This window comes from Apodemus sylvaticus, chromosome 8 (assembly GCF_947179515.1).
Source record: "Apodemus sylvaticus chromosome 8, mApoSyl1.1, whole genome shotgun sequence".
Taxonomy (NCBI): domain Eukaryota; kingdom Metazoa; phylum Chordata; class Mammalia; order Rodentia; family Muridae; genus Apodemus; species Apodemus sylvaticus.
Genome location: NC_067479.1, coordinates 7,987,349 through 8,011,623, shown reverse-complemented (window position 1 = coordinate 8,011,623; position 24,275 = coordinate 7,987,349). Strand labels below are relative to the sequence as shown.

The 24,275-nt window shown below is 43.3% G+C and overlaps 1 protein-coding gene across 1 annotated transcript in view; it reads left to right on the top strand.

Annotated features, from left to right (window-relative positions):
• The first annotated feature begins 1,948 nt into the window (after positions 1–1,948).
• Positions 1,949–24,275, top strand: part of Gpc6 (glypican 6) — a 1,033,125-nt gene continuing 1,010,798 nt past the window's right edge. Inside the window, exon 1 of the mRNA XM_052190667.1 lies at positions 1,949–2,704. Within this exon, the coding sequence (XP_052046627.1) occupies positions 2,545–2,704 (160 nt within the window). The 5' untranslated portion in view covers positions 1,949–2,544. The remainder of the gene's footprint in view (positions 2,705–24,275) is intronic.

Below are 24,275 nucleotides of genomic sequence, written 5' to 3'. Positions count from 1 at the left end.
ATGCAGTATTACACAAGCTGTGGGCTAGGAAAATTACCTAAGCCATTGGGTCTGACTAAAGTTCACAAAACAGCCCCAAACTGGTTGACCCTTCCAGTAGAATGAAGTTTATCTATTTATGCTTGGTAAATCTAGTAATGTTCTATGCGTTAGCCTTCTTACAACTACTGGCTTACACGAGTATGGAGTGCTCATCAAATATAAAAGGATTTAGCCAATCTTCAGGTAATCATAAACAATCTCAATGGTCTTTTTTTATGCATATGTGTTTGACAGTGTACACAACCTTTGGTGTCTGCTTAGAATTGTTATCTACCCCCTTGAAAGTGTGTGTGTGTCTCCAGGGGCCAGAGGGGTCAGAGATCTCTGGAATTGGAATTATAGAAGTTTGTGAGCCATATTGTTTGGGAGGTGAGAATCAAACTCTTGTCCTCTCAAGAACAGCATGTGATCTTAACTGCTGAGCCATCTCCTTAGCCCCCTGACTACCTCCTTTGAGACTGACTTGGAAGGGCTTAAATCTCCTTCATTAGATTAGACTTCTGTCTATTCCTCCAGTACTAGCATCTTTTTATGAATTCTTGAGGGCGGAGCAAGCAAGCAAGCACTCTATCACTCTCTAAAGGAGGATTCATTTTAAAAGCAGTTCTAAAATGAGACTGGATCCCCCTCTTGAGCCTGATGATGGGCCAAAGAGGAGTTCTTGGAAAAGAAGATGTGTTGAGCGATGCTGACTATAGTGGAGGTGCCCAGGGTAGAGGTAAATACAAGGCTTTAGGCCTCGGGAGTTCTTCTGGTCACTAGTCATCAGGAAAGTATTGTCCTGCAGATTTCTAGTTCAGGACTACAGAACCAGGCCTGTAGGGACTTCTCAGGAACTGTGAGACCAGTGTCCACAAGGCCTCGCTATTGCTTAGCACTTCTTTTCTTCTTCTCTTTCTCAGTGGTTAGTTTCAGGACCTGTGGGATTCAAGACAAACTTAAGTCTGTTTGGTCTTGGTGCTCCTTAGCATAAAAAAGCCCAAGAAATTAGGTAAGCCTGAATCTTCACTTTCACCCCATTTCACAGAACTGTCAGGAGAAACTGACTAGGTTTGAGCCTTCTGAGAACTTGGGAGAAAATGTTAAGGTTAGAGTGTTTGAGAGAATCTGAAGAGAGAAAATTAAGACACTGTCATCTAACCCTAACCCTAACCTAACCCTCATGGGGGACCTGCTTCCTGCAAGGCCTGCGGCCATTGTTTTACCACTGCCCACCCTAAGCCTAGTGATTTAAGCATCCAGTGTTTTGTAGGTGGAACCTAACACCTCTCTCTCTCTCTCTCTCCCTCCCTGTCTCTCTCTCTCTCTCTCCCTGTCTCTCTCTCTCTCTCTCTCTCTCTCTCTCTCTCTGTGTGTGTGTCCCTCTAGTACATGCACTAACTACTGGTTCTTAGAGAAAACAAAACAAAACAAAAAATCCAAAACATTAAGACAAACAGAAAGCAGCTGCCACTTCGAGAGGTGGCTCTGGCCTGCTCCTAGGTTTCTTTTCTGCTTATTTCTTCCCTGGCTTTGTGTTAAGTACACTGGGGCAAGAGCAACAATTGGAAATGCAATATTCTTTATCTCCAGAAAAATATAGCATGATCACAATTACTCTATATAACACTTTGGGTTTTTTTGGGGGGGGGGTGTGGATTATTTATGTCAGGAGAGGGACCGTCTCTGACGGGTATGGAAGCCATGAAGTGACTGAGGAAATAGGGACCTTTTGCTGGTAATCTTTCCCCTCCTGCCTAGTGGCTCGCGATCCATTCCAGGTTTTGCGGCCGATTCTGCCTCTGAATTTCGGCTGTGCACTGGGTAGCACGTTTCTCCCTCTCTCCCTCCCCTCCTTTCTCCTTCCCTCTTGCCTCCTGTGTCAGTCTCCAGGATTTTCTCTCTTCCCATTTCAAGAAGACTCTCACTGGCTCCCTCAGTCTATGTGAAGCTGAGGCTTCCCCTGGATCCGTTACATCTCCATCACATACCTCCACGCACACACCTCCCTGAGAGCCCCGCGTTCACACTCACAAACACGCGCACACACTCGCGCCGGCCTGTCCATCTCCCTCGGGGAGGAGGGGGGAGCCGGCGCGCGGTCCCACCTTCGTCGCGCACACTGGCTAGGCGAGCTCGCAGCGCTCCACGACTCTGCGGCTCGGAACTCGGACCGCAGGGCTGAGCACCCCCACTGTGGTATTTAAAAAAAAAAAAGATATTTCTTTGCCTTTTCCTCTTTGCTCCTCTTTCTCGAACGGTTTTCTACCGGAGTGGCTAGTGGAGCCGGCAGCCTTCCCAAGGCAGCCCTGGTTGGCTTGCCATCCTCCATCTGGCTTATAAAAGTTTGCTGAGTGCAGTCCAGAGGTCTGCGCGGCTCGTCCCCTCGGCTGGCGGAAGGGGGTGACGCTGGGCAGCGGCTAAGGAGCGCGCCGCAGGCTCTGGCGGGCTTTCGGCTCGAGGGGCAAGGTGAAGAGCGCACTGGGAGCTGGGGGCTGCCGAGGTGGACTTGCATGTTGCACCATGCCTTCTTGGATCCGGGCTGTGATTCTTCCTCTCTCCGGGCTGCTGCTGACCCTCCCGGCCGCGGCGGACGTGAAGGCTCGGAGCTGCAGCGAGGTCCGTCAGGCTTACGGGGCCAAGGGATTCAGCCTGGCGGACATCCCCTACCAGGAGATCGCAGGTAAGCTTGGGCCCGGGGCCCGCCGCAGCCCACAGAGGCGGCGGGGCGCCCTCTCCCTACCCCCTGTTGCTCAGTTGGTGCTCACTTTCTGCGGGTGCCTCCCAGGGACCCCCGCGTTCCTGCATCCAGGCGGCGGAGGCTGATCCCGTTTCTCGGGCGGGAGGAAGGTGTGCGTGCCCGCCGCCTCATTGTGTGCACACGCGGGAGCACCCTCGTCCCTCGCCCCTCGCTCTCTGCATCTGCTCCCGCGCCCTGCTACCTCCGTGGCTGGCCTAGAGCCGGGCCCAGCCGCTAGAGCAGGGGACGGTGGAGGAGTGAGGACGGCTAGCGGAGGTAGAAAGCGGAGCCGGGAGCCCATCGCATCCCCCTTGCTGGGGCAAACTTGGGAGAACTGCGGCCGCAGTTCGCTCAGCGCCACCGTCTGAGTGGCGCCTTCTCCACTCCCGCCTTCGCGCCGGCGGGGGCGGTGGAGAGACGCGGAGGTTCCCCTACTCCAGCTCTCTGCTCTCCAGGTCCTTTCCAGGGACCGGGCGCCCGACTCCTGGGCTGGGGACGAACCACTAAGGGGACATATTGCTTGGGTCCCTAGGATCTGCACGTTGGAGTCCCGGGGCAGTTGGCGGGGAGGGAGGGGGTTGTCTTAGTACTCTGTCTCCTTCGGATTCGGGGCGTACTTTCCCATTAGGGTGCCCCAGTGCTTCCCGGACTGCGGTTGGTCACTCGGACTGAGGAGACTACCCGGCCACCCGGCGTGGCGCCGGGTCCCGAGCATGGCCTCCCGCTCTGGCCGGCTGGCGCACGCGGAGCCAACTTAAGCGAGTGACCCGATGGGGGCGTTCGTCTCCGGGGTCTGCACTTCAGGCTCCGCGGCTCGCCTGGTCACAAGCATTCCTTCCTCCGGAGCTCTCGAGCCCCCACCCTCTGCCAGAGCCTGGGTGTGCGGCCGTTCAGGCTCTAGCAACTTGCGCAGCAGCCTGGGTGTGTGTTTTCCAGCTCTTTGCTCCAACCGAAACCTAGCTTCTTTGGGGCTCCATGAATGAAACGTGTCGGGGACAGATAATCCTTTGGCTACGAGGGAAAAGAGCTGGAAGAGGCCAAGGGGAGACTAGGGATGCTGTGAGGGCGCGGGCTGCTCAAACCGGGTAGCTGAAGTCGTCCTAAGTGACCTCAGATTGCTGGATCTCCACCAGACACTGTTTTTCCGAAGAACCGGTGAACTGATGGAAAACATTTGCAGATATCTTAAAACATCTTAGTTTTAAGACGTTGTGGAATTAGTGCTTAGATGATTGGCTTCGAATAGCTAGGGGTGAGGGTCTCTACTTACATTGCAATTAACTCATTTCTATCAATTTGGGCATTACCAAAAGAAAAATAAACCACGCTCATGTATCACAAACAGCGTGGTGCTTTATGTCGAAGGAGCTCCCGCCTCTTCCCCAGTTCACAGCCAGGCGTTCCGTTCCCTGGATCAAGTAATCTGGAGAAACTGTAGTGAATTATAAGACTACTTACATACACTCCAGTCTCTGGGATTTCGCCCACCCCCGCTTCTGCACTCCCTAATTTGTTAATCAATGACTAAAAAGGCACTGCCCCTGCAGCTCCTTAAGTTTCTTAGCCAACCGGTCTCTTTGTCTACTGTTATTTCATTCTTTCTAATTAATTGATAAGGATCAGCTTCACCTTTTTTACTCGCCACATCTCAGGAAATTCAACTTTTAAAAGGTTTAGAGTAGAGATCCTTTCTAGGAACTCGTTTTACCTCCTCTAATCTGGCCATTTTAAAACCTGCATCTTTTAAACACATATTTCTCAACATGATTTCAGATAAGATATCTCCAAGAAGAAAACAGCTAAGTATTTTTAAATTGCATCGGTATTCTTTAGTAGATACTGAGACTCTCAGGAGACTTGCCTTGACCCTCTGCGCCGACCGACCGGGCGCCTGGCTATCAGGGGCAGATGGCCATTGTAAATCATTTCTGTGGTCCCCAATTACTATGTCGGAGAGCATTCTCAGTGGCTGCACACATTCTTCAGTAGTTAACTGCAGAGGGTTTTGGTTGTATGTTTTTTGTCTTCCCCATTGCCTTAAAACTCACAGACGGTTAATAACTCTGAATTCTTGAAATACATCCACCCCACCGATATCACCTCTTTCAGGAATGAGGAGGAGCTGAGGATTCTCCCTCAAGCCTGGTGTCCCACAATGCTGGGGGGACAGGGTCAAGGTCCACAGTCCTGTGGCTTCAAAGGCACATTTGGTAGGAAAAGAATGCATTGTGAGATAACTGAAGGGGATTTTATTTGGGGCAAAGCTTTTTGTTTTCTTCCAAAGTAAACTTTACTCAGCACTAAAGTAAATTGCATCTACTATTGCTGTTGGAATAACCACTTAGGAAATATGGTGTTATTAAATAAACACACTCTCCCTCTCTCCCTAGCCTTTGCTAGCATTTACATTTCATTATGTAGTATAGGGAAGAGTCTGGGTGGTGGCTATCCTATCTTAAACTCTTAGTCATCCATTACCTTGCTTAGACATCCAGTGGTTTGCTTGAGAAATGGCAGGAATTTAAAAGAACTGCTGTTCAGGCTGCAGATTCCAGTTGAGCCACATTGGTTTGTAGGTAGCTTGCTTAGTGAAAATACCTGAGATGTAATAAGAACATTATATTTCATCTCAACATTATTAAAGTTTTACTCCAAGCTCACAATTGTAAAACAATGTTGCCCTTTTCAGGGTAGAGAGAAGCTCTTCTACTGCCAGAGGGGGACTCTAGGTAATATATAAATCTAGGAAGTGCCTTCAGAGGGGGAGTTTGCACCATCAATCTTCACGCAGCCTTGATTTTAAACCCATGCCGGCAGATTAGATAGACTCTCCTATTTGGAAGCTTTCCAAGGGAGCTGACTCCTGAGCCCTTCTCAGCGATTCATTCTAATACTTGAGAATTCCTGTGGTACCAGCAGTGTTTCCTGACATCTAGCCAAAAGGCTTCACAATGGCCTTGCTTGTTTTTTTCTTCTGTGTCCTGGGAAGATCCTCTAAGCTTAGAGCATCAGGAGTTTGGGGAGGAACAATCTTATCAAGAGCTCACTCTTCTCTCAGCACTCCAGTTCCCATTTCTTGCTGGTGCTACAAAGAGTTTTATGGCAGATGATAGCAACTGGTTGTGCTTGGTGGGTTGCATGGGGATGCAGGTTATCTGTACAGTGCTTGTCTGGTGTGCACAGGGCACTATGTCTCTAGCAACACACACACACACTTTTACACATACACTCTCAATCACTCATGCCCACTCATGCACGGACACCCACACTCACCCAAACCTTATCCCCCACAGTGAAACATATCACCCTCATAAATGTGGGAATTCAGAGACTGTTATTGTAGGGTTACTTACATGGGTTTTTTTTTGAGATCTTTAATTATAATATTTCTTAGTTCAGAGTAACTTCTTAGTTTGACACAATTCTTCCTTTCTCACAAACATAGGTTCAAAAAAGAAAGAAAGAAAACATTACTAAAGTTTTGATATTTGATAGATTTATGAAAAAAACAAACAAACAATATAAGTATCAGGTCCGAGAGTGACTCAGCTAACAACTGATGAGACAAAAACTCCAATCCAGGAGTGCTGGTTTGACAGTCTGTCCACCAGCCTCCAGTTCGGTCCATTGTCCAACAGAATTAAGCTTCCAGCATTTGTCAGATGCACAACAACAAGACCAAATCTTTACCCCTCTTACGTGTGTCCTTGGCCAATACATCCATCTATATATTCTTATGGAGTTATGTGTGATGGATTTATACTGTGTTGCAAGATCATTTCCCAAATATTTTGAATTTAGATTTTAGCTTTCTGGGAATTGGTTACCTCCCACCACTGCTACTTAATAATAATGCATGTCTGCATTTCTCAATGCACTTTATTTATCTACAGGGTTCTATAAAGCACGTGCATTGCTTTCTTTCCCTGTACTAAGTCTACTAGCGTATTAGCTTAGTCCAAAACCTGGGATGTTGGGTTAGTCAAGCAAAGCTTACAATAGATTCTTACCCAGAGGGTAGAAGCTGGAGCAAAGTCCTATTTCTACTGACTGGTACAAAATTTAAAACCAACAATTTTTAATGTGTGCTTTGTCCTATTATCTCTTTCAGGTATGTTTAGAGTTGGGGGTACAGTTGAACATTAAGAATGCACTAAACTGTCTCTATCTTTTTATGCAAATTTGTCATTTATGTCAAGATCTATGGTGAAAATAGGATTTTTCCCATATTCTGGTGTTCTGGTCCTCTATGTCCTTATTCTGGCTTCAAGAATGTATGTATGTGCATTTTTCATATGTGTGCAGGTATACACACAACACGTATGTACATAGGGTTGGCTTTGTTTCATTAATCATTAACACATTTTCTTTCAGTTAGCATGTAGATACCGCATTAACATAAGTGGAGAAATAGTGTTGAGTAATTCTTACCACTTCTCAGCTGTGCTAAATGTCTTAGTTTTGGATAAATAGTTTAAGTTCCATTTATCTGCTTTATTCAATGATTTCTGATCTTTGCCCCCCACTTTGTTAATGGGTGGCTTCCTTTAAAGCACTTTGGATGAGCAAAGCGAGTCATAAATTAATTAGCTGAATTTCAATTTTTTATTTCTATGGTTTGGCAAGTCACTAGATTTCTAAAATAATTACTCTATTTCCAGGTATCAAAGCCATCTGAAACTCAGGCTATTAGGAGTTCCTCTTGTTAAATTTTTGATTTGGGAGTCAGTTGAGTGTTCCTTCCAAACAAAGCCAGTTCTGCTGATTTACTAAGAGTTTAATCTCTTGTCATTTCACGACTGACACACTTTTTTTTTCCATAAGATTCACTTCTTTTATTATACTGTCTCTTAATAGTCTGTGACTAGAATGTAGGCCACTATCAGGATTGGTTAGTTTAAACATTCTGTTCTTAAAATATTGTGGTTAAAAGATAATATTCATTTATATAAAGAAATAAGTGCTTAAATTTTTGAACACTCATAAAATACAAACTTGTTGTTTCCTGTTAGGTGACCTATTCTGTAAAACTTGTAGTAAAATAATGGTTAGTAAGTGACTTGATCCTAATTTCTGCCTTATTTAAACTTTAAAATGCTAACATTATGTAATACTTCAAAAATTTATATATCCCTGAAGAGTTCTAGAAAGGCCAGAGACTTAGGGCTGTCTAGGTAGCATAAACAACTGTTTTAATATTTTCAAAAATAATTCAAGGTCCTGGAGTTGGCCTGGGCAAGGTGGTTACACCCTTGTCCCAAACATACAAACAAACAAGAGCAACTAGGACAAACAGAAGACAACCATCCAAACAAGGGCACAGATGTCTAAATCTCTGGGTTGGTAACTGTGTAAATAAAAGAGTTCACAGTGGTAAATCTCACATAAAATTTTCTAAATCTTTTTTTATTCGATATATTCCTTATTTATATTTCAAATGATATACCCCCATCTGCAAAAGTCCTATAAGCCTTTCCCCTGCTCCCCAATCACCTCTTCCTGTTTCCCTGTCCTGGTATTCCCCTACACTGCTGCACTGAGCCTTTCCAGGACCAGGGTCCTCTCCTTCCTTCTTTTGGGGCATCATTTGATATGTGAATTGTGTCTTGGGTATTCTGAGCTTCTGGGCTAATATACACTTATCAGTGAGTGCATACCATGTGTGTTCTTTTGTGATTGAGTCACCTCACTCAGGATCACATTCTCCAGTTCTACCCACTTGCCTAAGAATTTCATGAATTCATTGTTTTTTAATAGCTGAATAGTATTCCATAGTGCAAATATACTACATTTTCTGTATCCATTCCTCCATTGAGGGACATCTGTGTTCTTTCCAGCTTCTGACTATAAATAGGTGTGCTATGAACATAGTGGAGCATGTGTCCTTATTACATGCTGGGGAATCAAAATCGGCACGAAATAGGTTCTTATTAACAACTAATTATCGTTGTTCTTGAACTCTCCGAACAGTAACAAAGAAAAATAAAAATGATGCTCCATTTAGACAGCCTCCAGTTTACTGATTATCTCAAGCATTTCCCTCGTTCATGTAGAAGGCAGTCTAGGTGCTATGTACGAGCTCCTGTGCTCTGTGCTTGTTCTGTAATTCCAGGGAACTTTGATCCCATCAAAAAACAAAAGTTTAAACAGAGTATGGTTGTAAGCTTAGTAAATCCAGCTGAGATGATTGTGTATCACTAAAGGCAAGCAGATTTATGGGATCAGTTCATCTAACAGAGTGCCTTAGATGTGTATCACTGAGGAACCTGAACCATGAGAAGCTAAGATACCTTGTGATCTACTGTTCTAAAACAGACACTGCGACTAGAACCCTCATAAGCTAAGCCTGTTGCACGGCTCTGCCCTAGACAGTTCTACAATATCATGAGGTTCCATTGCACACGCACGCGCACGCGCACACGAGTCTTCCTATGTTTGCTCACCCCCCCTTTAACCACAGAACTTCCTGTGACCTCCTGCCCTGCTTCTGGATGGTGCTTGTTCAGTGGGGAAGCATTTGTGCTTCAAAGGACCGGTTTCTCTCCCATCCAACCAAATGTGACCATCCTATCAAGTGTTTTCCTTTGCTGGGTCTTAAAAAGCCTTGAACTCCCTGCTAAAGCTTTACCCTTTAACTTGAGAGCAGTAGGGAGCTCTTGGAGAAGTATTTCAAGCAGGATAGGCCATGATTCTGAAATATTGCTTTGACTTCTTTTAGAGGAATTGCTAGGAGGGAAAACCACAAACACAAGAAGGAAGGAGCTCTCATCGCCTTGAACTCCAGTGGGGACTGCTGAAGTAGGAGAAAGGAATCCTGAAATAGTTCCGTTCAGTGGGTACTGCCTAAAATTATTAGTCAATCAAATATTACTTTGAATTTTCACTGTATGATTGTCCATTGACAGTGTGGGTGAGTGGGTGGAGAGAGACAGCTAAAGAGAGGGAGATTAAAAGAGAAATAAATATTCACAAAGCATTCATTGGTTTACCAAGGCAAGGCAATTTGGCATCATTCTGTGTATTTTGTCAGATACAAAACTCACTCTCCTCATTAAGCCACTGAAGAGTCAAGACGGTCAGTGTTGCTGATAGAGATTCCTCAAATAGCTCTGGATGAATTATTAATATTTAGAAAGTGTCAGGTTACCAACAGCCAGGTAATCAACCATACATATTAGAAAATTTCATTCATAGTTTATTTTGCTTTTGCACTGTGGTAGTATAAAAAGAATTTAAAAATTTTCAACAAGACGGAGAACTAATTTCTACTTTATAGCATCCTCTCCCTGGAATTTAAAATGTGTTCTGGAGTTCGTCTACATCTCAAAGCTCATTCTTGATGGTCAGGACAGGAATTAATGAAGTGGCCGGATATAAGCAGAAACCGTGAAAGGTGGGGAGTGCTTTGCAAGGGAATAGCTAGGGAAGGTGGAATTCAGGGTGGAGTAGAAAGCGGGTGTGTGCAGGACAACACAGACAGGAATTTACTTGGTAGTGCTGAGACATTGTGTTGAGCTGCATGGGTGCGGTTGGGATTTTGGAGATCTTTGGATGTCCTCAGCTGACTATGGTGGGAATTAGGTCATCATCCAGGGTTGTTGGCCCTGAAGTGATATGATGGAAGTATTGTCTCTGATTGGTTAAACACTACAAACAAGATGGACTGGAGAGGTGGTTCTTGGAGGCCCCATGGGGGAGAAGGACAGTGAATATGCTACACAGGATCTTTAGACAGGAAGTGGACAGGACTGGGGAGGGGAAAAGAAGAGAAGAAGGAGAAAATGAGGTTATCAGAAAACTGAAAAACGTAAACCAACTACGGTGAACTTAAAATCTAGACCCAGTTGCACAGAGGTTCCAATACAAACATTTAAAGATGAGTTGTTGAAATCTTCGCCTGAAATAATCTGCCTCAGCTAAGATACTTTTGGCTGCAGGTCACAGAAAATCCCTGCTCAATTGGCTTAGACACCCCCGTTCTTTCACACATCAAGAGTTCCAACAAAGGTCAGGGAGAAAGAAGTGAGAAAAGAATCTGTTTATAGGATCTGCAGGGCAGTGTGCTTGTTCTTCTTTCTGCCCCCTGATCCTGTTCTGACACATCCCCATATGGGCACAAGGCAGCTGCTAGAGCCAGGAGCCAATGCCAAAGGCAGCGGAAGGGATCGGTTTCCCCATCTGCGTGTCCACTGCTGGGAAGTGGATGGACATGTGATGCTCATTCTAGAACTGCTTTCTGTAGCTGTGCATGGGAGGAAAGGGGAGGTGAGGGAAGGGGACGGAAGGGGAGGGGAGAGGAGTGGGGAGGGGAGGGGGTGGGGAGGGGAGGGGAAGGGAAGGGAAAGAAAAATGACTCCAGAGGAGAGTAATACCCCAATTTGATAGCTGATGGTCAACTAATAGTTTGATTAATGTTCATCATAAGGAGAATCCCCCAGATCTGAATGGTGACAGAGACATTTAAGAGAAACTGTAGGCTGTGTTCACTGAGGAGGTGTTTCCATGATATCTCTCAAGTATGGCCAGTGGTGAATTGAGTGTTGAGCTGTTCTGTGAGAGATGAAAGCAGTACTCAGGTTTGTAGCATTTTTCTGGGTAAATGTTTTTTTTATCAGGATCCAATCCACATGGCCAACAGTATCCACACAAATGAACAGATGGGTTCTAGACCACCTGGGTCATCTCAGGGGCTACAAGTGGAGTCAGCAGAATATCCAAAAACCTCCTACCTTTGTGCACTTCAGTATTCTGATTCCTTAGCCTCTTTGCCCTTTCCTTCTATCCTGTTCTTGAAATAATCATGGTATACTTGGTGTAATTCCATAGTAAGAAGCCTGTGGTCTGGATCAGAGGTTCCCCATGAATTTCACATGTTGACACCACTGACCTGTCTGGCTACATCCATGTGTCTGGGTCCAGTCTCACCGAGGACTGGGTTGTGCCTACAAATCTGTATTTCAGTAAAGTTCCTAGGTGGCGTCAATATGGCTGCTCCCATGATCCTTGAGTCTCTTAAGAGCAACACTGAGTTCCATACAAACTGGATTTTAAATACATATTTTTTGTGACCTTTCTATGTTGACTGTGGATATTCAACAGGAGATACTCTAGATTGCAGTGTTAATCTCTCCATATATATATATTAGTTATACCATGGCCACTTGAGAAAGCTGAAAACAGCCCCCTTCCCTGTCCCTGGAACTTTCCCAAAGGACTTTGCTGCTGCCAATGAGCTGCCCTCATTAGTCAAGGGACTCCGCTGCACAGCTTCAGAAGGAGAAAAGGGCGACAGGATGGAAGTTTCCTTCACTGTGAGGTCCCCGTTTTTTCCTTGCTATACTGGCATGATTCCCTTCGACACATAAGTCTTCATGTATGTGTTCTTTTTCTGGTCTGGAGAAACTTTATCCCCTACCTTCTCTTTGAGTTATTCCCACACTGACCTTTGCAAAGAGAACTACCTATTTTCTTCTGACCAATGGATTTGTATGTAAGGAAACAATATACAGGGCTGATCATTTTTCATTTTCATATATATTTAATTACAGATGAGCAGCTCCATTCTGAGCATGCCCACCAGGGCTCCCTGGCCTTACCGCTGGAAGGAGAGCCCCTTTTCAGAACTCCCTTTTATCCCTCTTTGCCCCCAGGACAGCTGTGATGAGGGGCCAGTGTTCCTCTTGGGATCCCAGGGAACTCAGGATATTGCCTTATAAAGTCAGAGTAAGTATTAGGAAACTATTTTCTTTGCAGAGAAAAAAGCCTTTCGATGTCTTCTGAAGGGAGGATGAATAATTTTCATTTATTCTCTTTTTTTCACTTATTCTTTTAATGGGTCAGAATAGGTTCAAGTCAATAGCACGTGTGAAATAAACGTGTGCTTGGAGCACACATATGTACCAGTGAGAAGCTTTAACGTTATCTGGAAAAGGGACACAAGGAATTATTGTCCCATATCTGTTTGCTTCTCCCTTTTTCCCCCCAAAAGGCTTAACCATTCTATCTTCTTAACTTGCAGTGTGGTGATTTATTGTCAAAGGAACCAGCTTATGAAACAAGCTAGCTTTATGTCTCCCAGTCATTTCCCTTCCAGATCCAACCAGACAGAGGTCTGGTTGAACTTTAGTATATATCACCTATAAACAGATTTTGACAGTGACCTCTGATATCTATTTGCCTCCTAACGGGTTTCAAAGCCTTTAGAGTTCCAACGGAAGAGCTGGAACCCGTTGCTAATATCCACCATCGCTTCTGTGGAGGTGCAAGCTCTGTAGACACTCCTGCATGGCCATCTGAAGACTCCTCCAGGCATTGGTTTGCACTGAACTTGGGAGAAATAGTTCACTTTTACAGAATCAAATGCTAATCCACGAAATGCTCGGGTGGCGCTTTTACTGCTCACGTGATTATGTGACCTGTCTTACTCCGAACTTGGGGATGTTAGGTATCCAGAGGTCAAGTAGAATGTTAACAACTTGGGCTGATCCTTTTATAAGAGTACACTGAAGAATATATTCATTTCACATAAATTGCCACGTGGTTCCTGTGAAGGCTAGTCTCAACCAGATATGAAGTACCATTCAGAATTGCAGACCTCTCCCACCCACAGACAAGTTTGCCAAGTAGAAGCTCTTCATACTTACTGCCTTCTTCTCTGTCAGCAAACATAACTTGGAGTTATCTTCGAATCATTTAGAGATAATCATTACATACTTTGAAGGGTAGAATCTAAAGGCATACAAATGCATTTTTCTGCTTTGCCTGAAATGTGTACTGTATAAATCCATTTAACCTGAAGGTAAAAACATACTAGATAAATCAGATATTTATGACAAAATATTGATAACGTGCATTTTTATTTTGTTTTTAACAAAACATTGACACATGAGGTTGAATCAGTTTCTCAGCCTGTTTAATTGGTGTAAATAATACAGGAAGTTGCATGTGTAAGCAGCTATGAGTTCAGTGGTAGGTACTTTTTTTCCTAGAAGCTGGGCAGGTTATATAAAAGAGTCTCAGTGAACAAAAGGTTGACTCTTTGGTTAGAATGATCTTAAATCATGTTTGGTAACCAAGGTTGCATTTTGTAGCTGGAAGGCAATTTCCTACCGCTGAACAGGCTATATACCTTGTTTTAAAATGAATTCTAACAGTCTAACCATTAGCTTATAAAGCACAACTCGTGACAAAACCATTGTTAACCCCTTTGAGATATATTTTCAGAAGCATGACCTTATGTTTGTAACAAAATTTTAAAATGTCCTGTATGATACAAACATCCCCGAAGCTGTTTTGTTTGGAGGGAGAAATGAGTGTGTTTCACAATTACTATAATCAGAAACAGGAAATGGAACACAAATGGGCGAGAAGAGGCTTTGTGCAGCTGACATGTCCGAAAGCTATCTTCATTCAGAGTGACAGACTATTCTGATGTTAAGCTAATTAAGCATTAGAGAGAACCAGGGTCCGAAAAGATAAGCCCAAAGGTTCCTGAAAGTTCCAAGCTGCTGAAGCTTCCAGCTCTGCTAGAGAGCAGTCTGGGACATCTGCAAGGTGCCACAGATGCCCAGAAGGAGGCTCTGCTGTGCAGTGCCTGCCTGTAGGTGTACCATCTTCCACTGCGCTTCAGCCTGGTTGCTGTGGAATTGATTTTCACGGCTCATGACAGAAGCTGTTTTCAGCCCATGAGGAGGAAGTGGCTGAGGCTGATACTCCTAACACAAACAGCAAATTACTCCATGCCTTTCCTGGCTTTCGAGGTCTGTTACCTTAAGGTTCTAATGGCCTTTTAACAGTGTTTCCAGCTGAGCACCAGATGTAAGCGTCCAGAGCACTGAGCGCACGCCCCAACCCATGGCTCCCTTAAAGAATCTTTTTTTTTTTTTTTTTTTTTTTTTTTTTTTTTTTTACGGGCACCATTCTAGGATCTGTTTGGCGCTGCTTCAGAGTTACAAACAGAAATAAATTGCAAACAGATATTAAGTATTGTCTGTCACCTGTCACCAGATTGGCCTGTCCCAAGTTGCCAGATAGGAATTGAGGTCACCTTGCTGGCTATTAAAGGTGGCCCTGTGGGGTAATATCCCATCAGGGAAAAAAAATCAATAAGTCAAACTCAGGAAGTTTCTCAAATTCCTTGCACTTTAAGTCAATTCATTTCAATAGTGAAAGATGCAACACTGTCTTGAAAACCAGAGCACTTAACTTTCAGGATTACCCCTCACCCTCGAAGGGTTTGCTCTGTACTGGCCTGTGTGTTTGTCCTCTGTTGTTCAGAAGTGGGAAGCGTTTCCCAAGTGAGTCACTGCATACTCTGTTTAGAGAACACCAAGGTGGAACTGGAAATGGTAGAGGTTTGGTATGAGAGTCTTGTGGACTTTGGGGGTGAGGGTGTCACATGGAGGAACTGGTGTCAAACTGTAGTCCTTTCCACTTTAAGAATGAGTATAATAGTGTGCCTTTTGATTTCTCGGACTTTGTAATGGTAACCATTACAGATGAGTCATCAGACCACCTATCTCTTTCTCTCCATGAACAGGCCGCCTGTCACCTGCCCTTCTCCTAGGAATATTGAAGAATAAGTATGTTAGCTGCCACCATATTTGTGCCCAGAGAGTGTAGGTGTCCACAGTGTAACCCTATTGTAAAGGGACGGGTTCCCTCTTCTCCCTTGCTGCCTCACTACTGTGGCCAGCCCATCTGGTTTCTCAGGATCACCCACTTGTTGGGTATAGACAGCAACAATGAAACCAACTTTAGTCCAATATAGCTAAAGTTTGATTGTGATCAGTGTGCCCTCTGGGATCGCAGTGTGTTGGAAGGGTCCTTGTGATGGTGAAGTGGTTTTACAGAGATCAGCTCCCGAGTTTATTCTTTACCTTTTTCTGAACCTATTTGCACTTTTTTTTAAAAAAAAATTCTCATGTGCAAACAGGAACATTAGAGTCTCTGTTTGGGTGCCCACCCACCATGGGAGGAGACTGGTTTTTCCTACTCTAGGGAATGTCTGCTCTGTCAGTTACTTCAGTTGTGTATTTCATGACTGGCTTTGCCCAACTTGAGAAAGAGCCACGACCCATTTCCAGGAATATTCACCCTTTCATTGTCCTTTGTGGTCTGAAGGCCCCTGCGTTACTATCTTCGCTTGCCTGGCCTTTGACCTGCTCACCTGCAGTGGTGGCTTACGTAATGAGCTTTCTGGGTGTAGGCTTGGCAGCTCAGTTTTTTTTGAGAAGGCTCTGCTGGCAGCTGGGCTGGGCCTCTCCACTGCAGTGTGATGTAGAGCCTTCCTGCTGAGTCCCATGTGCTTCAAAATTGAAACATAAGACTTTATTCTAGCTTGTCCATGAAGGAGAGCTGAGAGACAAGTTAGTGGGCACAGTCCCGTCGGTTGACACCGTGTTCACAGGGACTTTTCAGGGCAGCGATGGCCTTGCTCTCTTCTCCCTTGGCTGAACTGAAAACATCTTCTGGATTTAGAGTCCTTGTTTCCTGAGGTCAGGTAGCAGACCCTTCCCACCCCTAGTGTTTACAGCAGAAGAGATGACTTAAGGCATGAACAACAAGGAATCACTTGCATATTTGCCAAACATTGTCCCCTCTGTGTCAATAGCATGACAGCGTCAGATGTCACAGAAACAGAAAGCTGGGGCTGCCTGTGCGAATCTCTCTTTACAACAGTCTCTAGGCTCTGGGGCACAAGCCCTAGGACCTGAAGTGAGAGACCTAGTCCTGGCCTGATGTTTAGAGTGTGGTTATGTCACTGCACTCTTCCACCTTGACTGTCCTTAACTACAGAAAAGGGAAAATAACATTGCCTGACTCATGACAGTTTTCTGTGTCAGTTAAGTAGCATGATTCATGGGAACACCACGAATCTTCAGGAAATAGCGGCTCTCTCTCCCCGATTCCTGTGCTGTGAGCATGGTCATGAGGACGCTCTATCTTGCCGAGAAGAAAGTAGCAGGAAGGCCAGTTCACTATAATTTGCATGATCATTTTTTTAAGAAAATTTCCTCTAATAATCAGCCTCTAAGAGAAATACAATTTTTAAGATTTTTAATTTAAAAAATATGTAAATTTTAAATTCCTATCAAATTCTTTGTACTTGCGTGTGCTTATGTGTACATGAGTGCAGATGCCACTGGAAACTGGCAGAAGACGTTGGATGTGCTGGAGCTGGTGTCACTTGTGTTCTGCTCTGTGTGGATATTGGGAATGAAACCCAGGTCCTCTGCAAGATTAGTATGCACTGTGACCCACCAAGCCATGTCTCCAGCCTGGAAACTTTAAAAGGTGGTCTCGAAGAGCTGCTAAATGTCACATGGAAAATACTTTTATAAATGCACTCCTTCTTCTATTTATCCCCCAACTTGGACGTGACTGGCCATGTTGTCTCTGCTGTGCTGTCCACACGGCTGTCAGTTCACCATAAGCAGACAAATCTTATAGTTTGCTTTGCTTTGTTATCTATGAACTTACTTATTTTCACTTGGCATACTAATTGTACACATTCATAGATATAGTTTGACAGTTCATTATACATATACAATGTGAATTAATCAACTCAGTGACAATGGCTTTCCGTCTGCTTGCACGTTTATTATTTCTCTGCATTGAGAGACTTTGCACCTCTCCCTTGGTTCTTCATAAATGATGGCCGCAGGCTGTTTAAACTACACTCGCTCTCCTGTGATACAGGATGCTAGAATAGATTCTTCCCATCTTTCTATTTTGGTACCCACTGCCAAACCTTCCTCCCTTCCCCTCCCTCAAGTTCACAGTGGTGATCCGCATCTCATTCAGTTCTTCTGTGGTCTACTTTGAGACCATTTACATTTTTTGTAGCTTTGATTTATGAAAAAAAACATGTTATTGTTTTTCTTGTGCCTCTTATTTCTCTTCACGTAAGCCCCCACCCCACCCCCCCGGGTTCCTTTTGTTTTGCTGTAAAGTTGAATATATCCCATAGTTTATATACCTATGAGAATTTCTTTTTCCACATATGCACTGGCAGGCACCACAACTGATTATGTATTTTGTCTTTGTGAATGATGCAGTAACAAACATGAAATGTAGGTATATTTCAATAAGCAGATTTAATTTCTTTGGATATATAGTAAGAATTTCTGGGTCATCTGGAGTAGTGCTTTCTGTTGCACCCTGGGTACCACATACTTCTGCTGTTTTGAGCACAGCTGTTCCGACTGGGTACTATTTCTGTAGTTTTGGTTGACATACCCCTAACGATTCCATGTATCCTGTGTTTTCCATAGACCCATTGGGTAACTTTCATTTGTTTAATCAGTAGCTTTCAAACTTGAGTGAAAGTTAGAATTATCTAGAATGGTCACTGAAACATGGGATACCTGGCTCCGATTTGGATGTTTTCCAATTCATCAAGTGGGCGAAGGGGCTCTCCAGTCAGTCTGAAGACTTCCCTGTCCCTGAGCTTGCTGATGTCCTTGCTGTGGGGACACACTTAAGACAACCACTCTCTGAAATTCTCAGTCTTCCAGTTAACTGTTCTCCATCGCCCTCAGAATAAATACAGACTTTCTTGGTTTAACAGCCAAGAGTGTAAGCCGCCTTTCTAATTTATTGCCAGGCATGCCTCTTCTAGAAATTTCCATCTCGCAAAAGCTCTTTCAACAAAGTCACTTCTCTCTGAGCGTCTGTCCTTTGCTCACAGTCCTAACAATGCTGATCTGTCTTCCTTACTCCTCGACCAAGCCAAGTTTAATCTAATTAAGTTGCCCACACCAATTACTCTCAGATTCATCAAATCCTTCTGTCCAAGGCTACTTCCTTCCTGTTTCTGCCTTTGCTGACCTTCAGTCATTTGCCTCTTATTTTACTAATTAATCCAGCTGTGTTCTACTAATTCTTGTCTCTTTTTAAACCGAGACATTTATTCTTTGTTTTCCAAACTTGCCCCTGAGGAATCAGAGGACACTCTTATGCAATTCTGCTTCTCCCAGAGTACAATGCCTTAACATACATGCTATGCAATAAATAATTAACTATTCCCTGATAGGAATTCTAAGAAGTATTCTTTTCTCCCTGCTGGGCAAGACTTAGACAATTTCAGTAACACTAAAACTAAGTGGTGTAATATAAAGACACTCTACTATTCCTTCGAAAACTTGGTACCCATAAGCTATGTTAGCTCAAGGCAGTGGAAATCAATTATAGAAAGGATAAACCAGCGGAGTTTACTGTGTGGAGCAGGGAGTTTGCTGCTTTCATTTGGTATTAAAGAATAACCTACCTCCCATTGAAACATTGCCACATGTTGGTATGTGCCTATTAAAAATGTCTTTTAAAGAGAGAGTGGTGTACTTTCCACATCTTTGACAATAGTTTTAGAATATCTGAAAAGATTAGAAGAGTTAAACATAAAGAACACTTTAAACGACAACAGTATTATTACCTTGAAGGCGAAGACGTTGATAGGAACATTTCTTGACAGAGTTTGCTGGTCCTAGGCATGAAGCCATCAAATGACCCAGCTTCTAGAGTGATCTATTTATGGTGGAGGCTTTGAGTAATAAATTATGCTCCTGGCGTGCACACAGGAACCGCTGGTAGTCCTGTGAATTCATTCCATTTGTGGCCTTTGCCTACTTAAGGCCTCGTTCGTATGTCAGTATAGGTCAGTAAAAATTTATTTTTAATTGCCTGTTTAAAGGAGAGGTACTTGGAGTTTTCCTGCCCTTGAGATCCATCTAGAGCAGCGCAGACAGATACAGAGGATGTCATTCGGAGTGGAGTGATGGCGTCAGGGAGAGGCAGGGCCTGGGAGGGTAAGATTAGCGCCTCAGAGAGGAAGGCATGAGAGCTATGCTTGGCTTTTCAGTTGTTGAGGGCCTTTTCCCCTTTTGCATATGAATCAATTTAAAATGTATCCTTAAATGCTTTTGTAACTTAAAAAATGTCAAGGTTTATTTTTATTTTGTGTGTCTTGCTGGGGCACCTGCCTCTGTCTGCATTGCCTGCAGAGACCACAAGAGAGCGTCAGATAGCCTGGAACTAGAGATACAGGTGGTTGTAAGCTGCGCTGTAGGTGCTGGAAACAAAACCCAGGTCCTCTAAGGAAGCAGCCCCGACTCCTAGCTGCTGAATCACCTCTCCATCTCTCCAGCTTCCTGCCCCGCACCGTTTTGAGACAGGGTAGCACTATTTACCAAGGCCAAGAACTTTCCATGTAGAGCAGGCTCCCACCTTTGCCGCCTAGTGCAGGAATTAAGGGGCATACCCCATGCATGGCCCTGCTGCCCTTATACGTAGGTGGAAGAATTGTATCTAGTAAACATGGAAGTTAAATGAATTCCTCTCTTCAGTATATCAATTTTGTGAACTTGTTAGCAATGTACAGCTCTGGCATTTTGCAAGACTGGAGCAGATGATCTTTGTTGCTGTCACCGTGTTTGAATCTGAGCACAGCAAACTGCATTAATCTATTGAAGATGGTTAACCTCGTTATCTTTGTACTCATGTCTAATAAAATTTCTAGTGAAGTGTTGGGGAAATAACCAGCCTTATCACTGGTGATCATGTCCACTAAAGATGAGGTTTTAAATGGCGCTAGTTCTACTGCATATGCAAACATCCCTTTGCCAAAACAACATGCTGTGTATTTAAAAACTCATAGGCATTGCAGTATCCCGTGTGTGTGTGTGTGTGTGTGTGTGTGTGTGTGTGTGTGTAAATGATTGAATTTGAACAATTCAATCCCCACCTCCAGTTACTTTCTTAAATTCTTTGTGTTTTGTTAAAAAGACAAATATTTTGATAATGTGAAATGAAACCAATGATGTGGCTGATATTTTATTGTATTATTTACAAAAGCAAATGGGGAAAAAAAGTTTGTTTTGTGATCCTTTTTGCTGGCCTTCTTGCTTCTGCCTCAGTGTGTTTTTCAGTTAGTTCTGTGTTTTCTAACACATATGAAACTATGAGCTTAAGCTTGTGCTGGTGCAATGTGTCTGGGAAGATGTTTGAAACAAGTTCTGGAATTATAAGAGAGAAATGAGGACGCCCTGTCCACAGCAAACAGGAAAATCTCCTCCTTTCAGGGAAATCCTTCCTTCCTGGGTGGAGAGCAAACACTCTCTCAAAAGCAGCAGCTGCAAGAATCCCCCAAGAAGCCAGAGCACGCTCACAATCTCAGCAGTAAAATGTGTTTTGGTACCTCAACAGAGATTTAGCTGTTGCGGACAAAAAGATCAAAATCTAATTTTATAATGAATGTATTTAAACAAGGCACAAGAGAGCCTTATTCATGTTGGAGGACAAACCAGGGCACTTGCACATCAGAGCTGTCTGAGAGAAGGTGCACTCAAGCCAACTGAGTTGATGAGCGGAGGCACCAACACTCACTGGCTCAGTATGTTCTCAGAGTTGGTACGAGGAGCAAATAATAGGCACATTTCCTTCCTTCCTTCCTTCCTTCCTTCCTTCCTTCCTTCCTTCCTTCCTTCCTTCCTTCCCTCCCTCCCTCCATGCCTCCCTCCCTCCCCCCCTCCTTCCTTCCTTCCTTCCCTTCCTCCCTCCCTCCCTCCTTCCCTCCCTCTCTCTCTTTTTTTCTTTCTTCTTTCTTTGGTTCAAATTGTTATTTCCTCCTGACAGAAGGGTTCAGTTCTTTGAGACTCTGTTCCCTATGTGAATTTTGAGTCCACAACATGCTCCTTGATGTTTGTTTGCAGTGTGACTAATGTTTCCTAGCTGGTAGATGTTCATGGGCCTTGTTTGCTTTAGAAGTGGCCTGTTTGATTGGTGGGTGCAAAACTGCATTCTTCCAAAACCATTGACCATGCATTCTTCTGAGCCCACATCCAGGGTAGTTGGCCGATTTCTTAACTCTTACATGTGCACCCATACACAAAGCATGCTTCATGAATTGGAGAATGTGTGTGCTCACATGGTGTGATTGTTTATGTCTTAAAAACATTTTGGAGTGGAAATCACATTCTAACTTGCTACTGATGGTGTAAAATATAAGTATCAGTATCTCTTAATTCTATAATCTCCTACAAGGACTTTGACTGATTTTATCCCATGTACCTGTAATAAATGTAACAAAAAGCTTCAATGACCTAGACTTCCATTGGCCTCTAGAAAGCAATCTTCATGTAGATTTTGGTATGCATTATTGATTATGAAAGCATTCTGAATGCTGTTGGTTACAGCCTAACATAATATTATCAGTTTTTATTTTAGTAGAAGATGTTCTTTTGATGCGAGCCCCTGACCCTCAAGGATCTCGCACAGTCTTAGGGTTCACAGTGGAAGTTTTAATGGAAAGTGTAATTTCCAATCAGGACTGATGGTAAACATGAGTGTCCAGAGAACTGGTTGTTCTGAAATTCAACTGTAATTAATATTATTACTAAGTTGGAGCAGAAATGAACAACTATATATACATTATTGTTCTTACCTTAATTTTTATAGAGCTTATCTATGTATTTTACCTCCAACTTTGCTTCTAAAAAACTCCATTGTTTTAAAGCCTTTAAATTTACACCAAATGGAATGATCTATTATACAGATCTTTTGAAAATAATAAAATAGTATCCCTCTTCTCTTTTCTCTTGCTATAACAAAAGTATCAAATGATTGACCTTTTGATACAGCTGAAGGTTGTCTTTTAATGAGATTAAACCTAGACATTATGGTAAGGTTGTTAAAATCAACTTCATGTTACAACCGAATATCAATCAGAACATTTACTGAGCTCTTTCTAGGACCCACATATTGTTTTGAACTCTTATGATATCTAATGTAATCCTTACATAATTTCATTATGCATATAAATCATTCATATTTAATAAATTAAAAACTGAGGCGGGGAGTATAAAATTAACTTTTGAGGCAATTTTCTTAAATCATTTGACTAAATACAGCTCATTATCATTCTGTCCTCATTCTTACGGGCACCCAACTCATGGTTATTAGAATAAGCAAGAACATAACAGAAATTATCTCAGTGCTTGATATCTTCATAGTCTTCTAGAAAGAATACCTAATTTATGAATACAAAGGCTTTAGAGCTATCATATGTAAGCGTGCATTGATACGTTGTCATTATTCTGATAGATTTCTAGGTGGGAGAAATCCTCACCCTCTTTATCAGAGTCAGTCTTGCTCTGTAGCTGGTTCCAGTCATTCTGAAGTGATGGTAGCCAGAGATACTCTACAGTTACAGGAACTGAAATTGGCAGGTGCTGGCTCCCTGCTCTTTTTCATCTAGGATATTGATCCATGATTTAAAATGTACCCATCTTGGTCTTTGCATTGGCCATTAAATACTCAAGAAGCAATGGCAGCGATGTATTCATTCAGGAGACAGAAGTGGCCTCAGCAATGTTCTGGTAGCATCTCCATGCATCTCCAAGTGTCGCTGGCCTGAGGTAGGACTTTATACTACCAAGCATTCACTGGCCAGCCTGGTCAAATCCACAAATGACCCTCTCACCCTGTGCTGTTGGTCCTGCTTGTTTCAGTTTGTCTTATACCCCTAGTTCTTCACTTCCAGGTACCTGTCACTAAACCCCTTTCTACTTACAACCAGCAATAGTTAACTTGTGTTCAGTGGAGGTAAGCTTACAAAGGTGGTGATCAGGGGGCCTGGGTGAGGCAGCAAACCTTAGAGTATCTTTTACTGAGCTCCAAGGCTATTCTGGTTGTTGGAAAACAATGGCCTGGCTAATCCAAAGGAAGACAAAAGAAAGGGATTGCTTGCTACAGGCTGGGGAAGAGGTGCTAGTCTCTTTGGGAACTGTATTACAAACAGACTCTAATTTCCTTTGATTTTCTGTGCTGTTGGCTGTAGTCTTGACTGTAGTGTTGGTTGTAGTCTTGGTTCAACCATGATTTCGCAACCACTGTGTTTCTAATTTGTCTTCAGGAACTAAGAGATGACTCATATTTGCTACCTTGTGAAATTCTCTTCCACAGGCATCCCATTGAGCCTGGTTTCCAAACCCTATTGGTGATTTTCAAGGAGTTCTAGGTATGGTTGGGTCCTTAGAGAGAGATGGGAAGTTAAAGGGGAGAATAATGAAAGAGTTAAAAATTTTAGATCCCTTCTAAGAATCTGCATTAATCTTTTTGTATTAAATCATAAGTGTATTGAAACATAATCCACAAGGAAGGTAAATATTCTGTCCATCTGCCTATTGTGTGTGGCCATGTTTTTGATTAATTTGTCCAGTTTTTAAGGGCCTCAGCTTTCCCGTCTTCTTCTGGAAGTTATTCACTTTTTTTCCCCGACTTATTTTTGTTTTCATTGGGCTTTTTATTCCTGTCAGGGAGTTAGTCTATTACGCTACGGAGTAGAGTTATCTGTCAGGCAAGAGGCAGCTATTGCACCTCAGCTCTGGTCCTCCCTACATCAAGGATGCTCACCATCAAACACATAGGGATCCAAGGTACACACAAGAAATATGCAACCAACAGTCAGCTGCTTTCTCATTTTATGATTTTTTTTTTAAAATACAATGTCAGTGTCTTC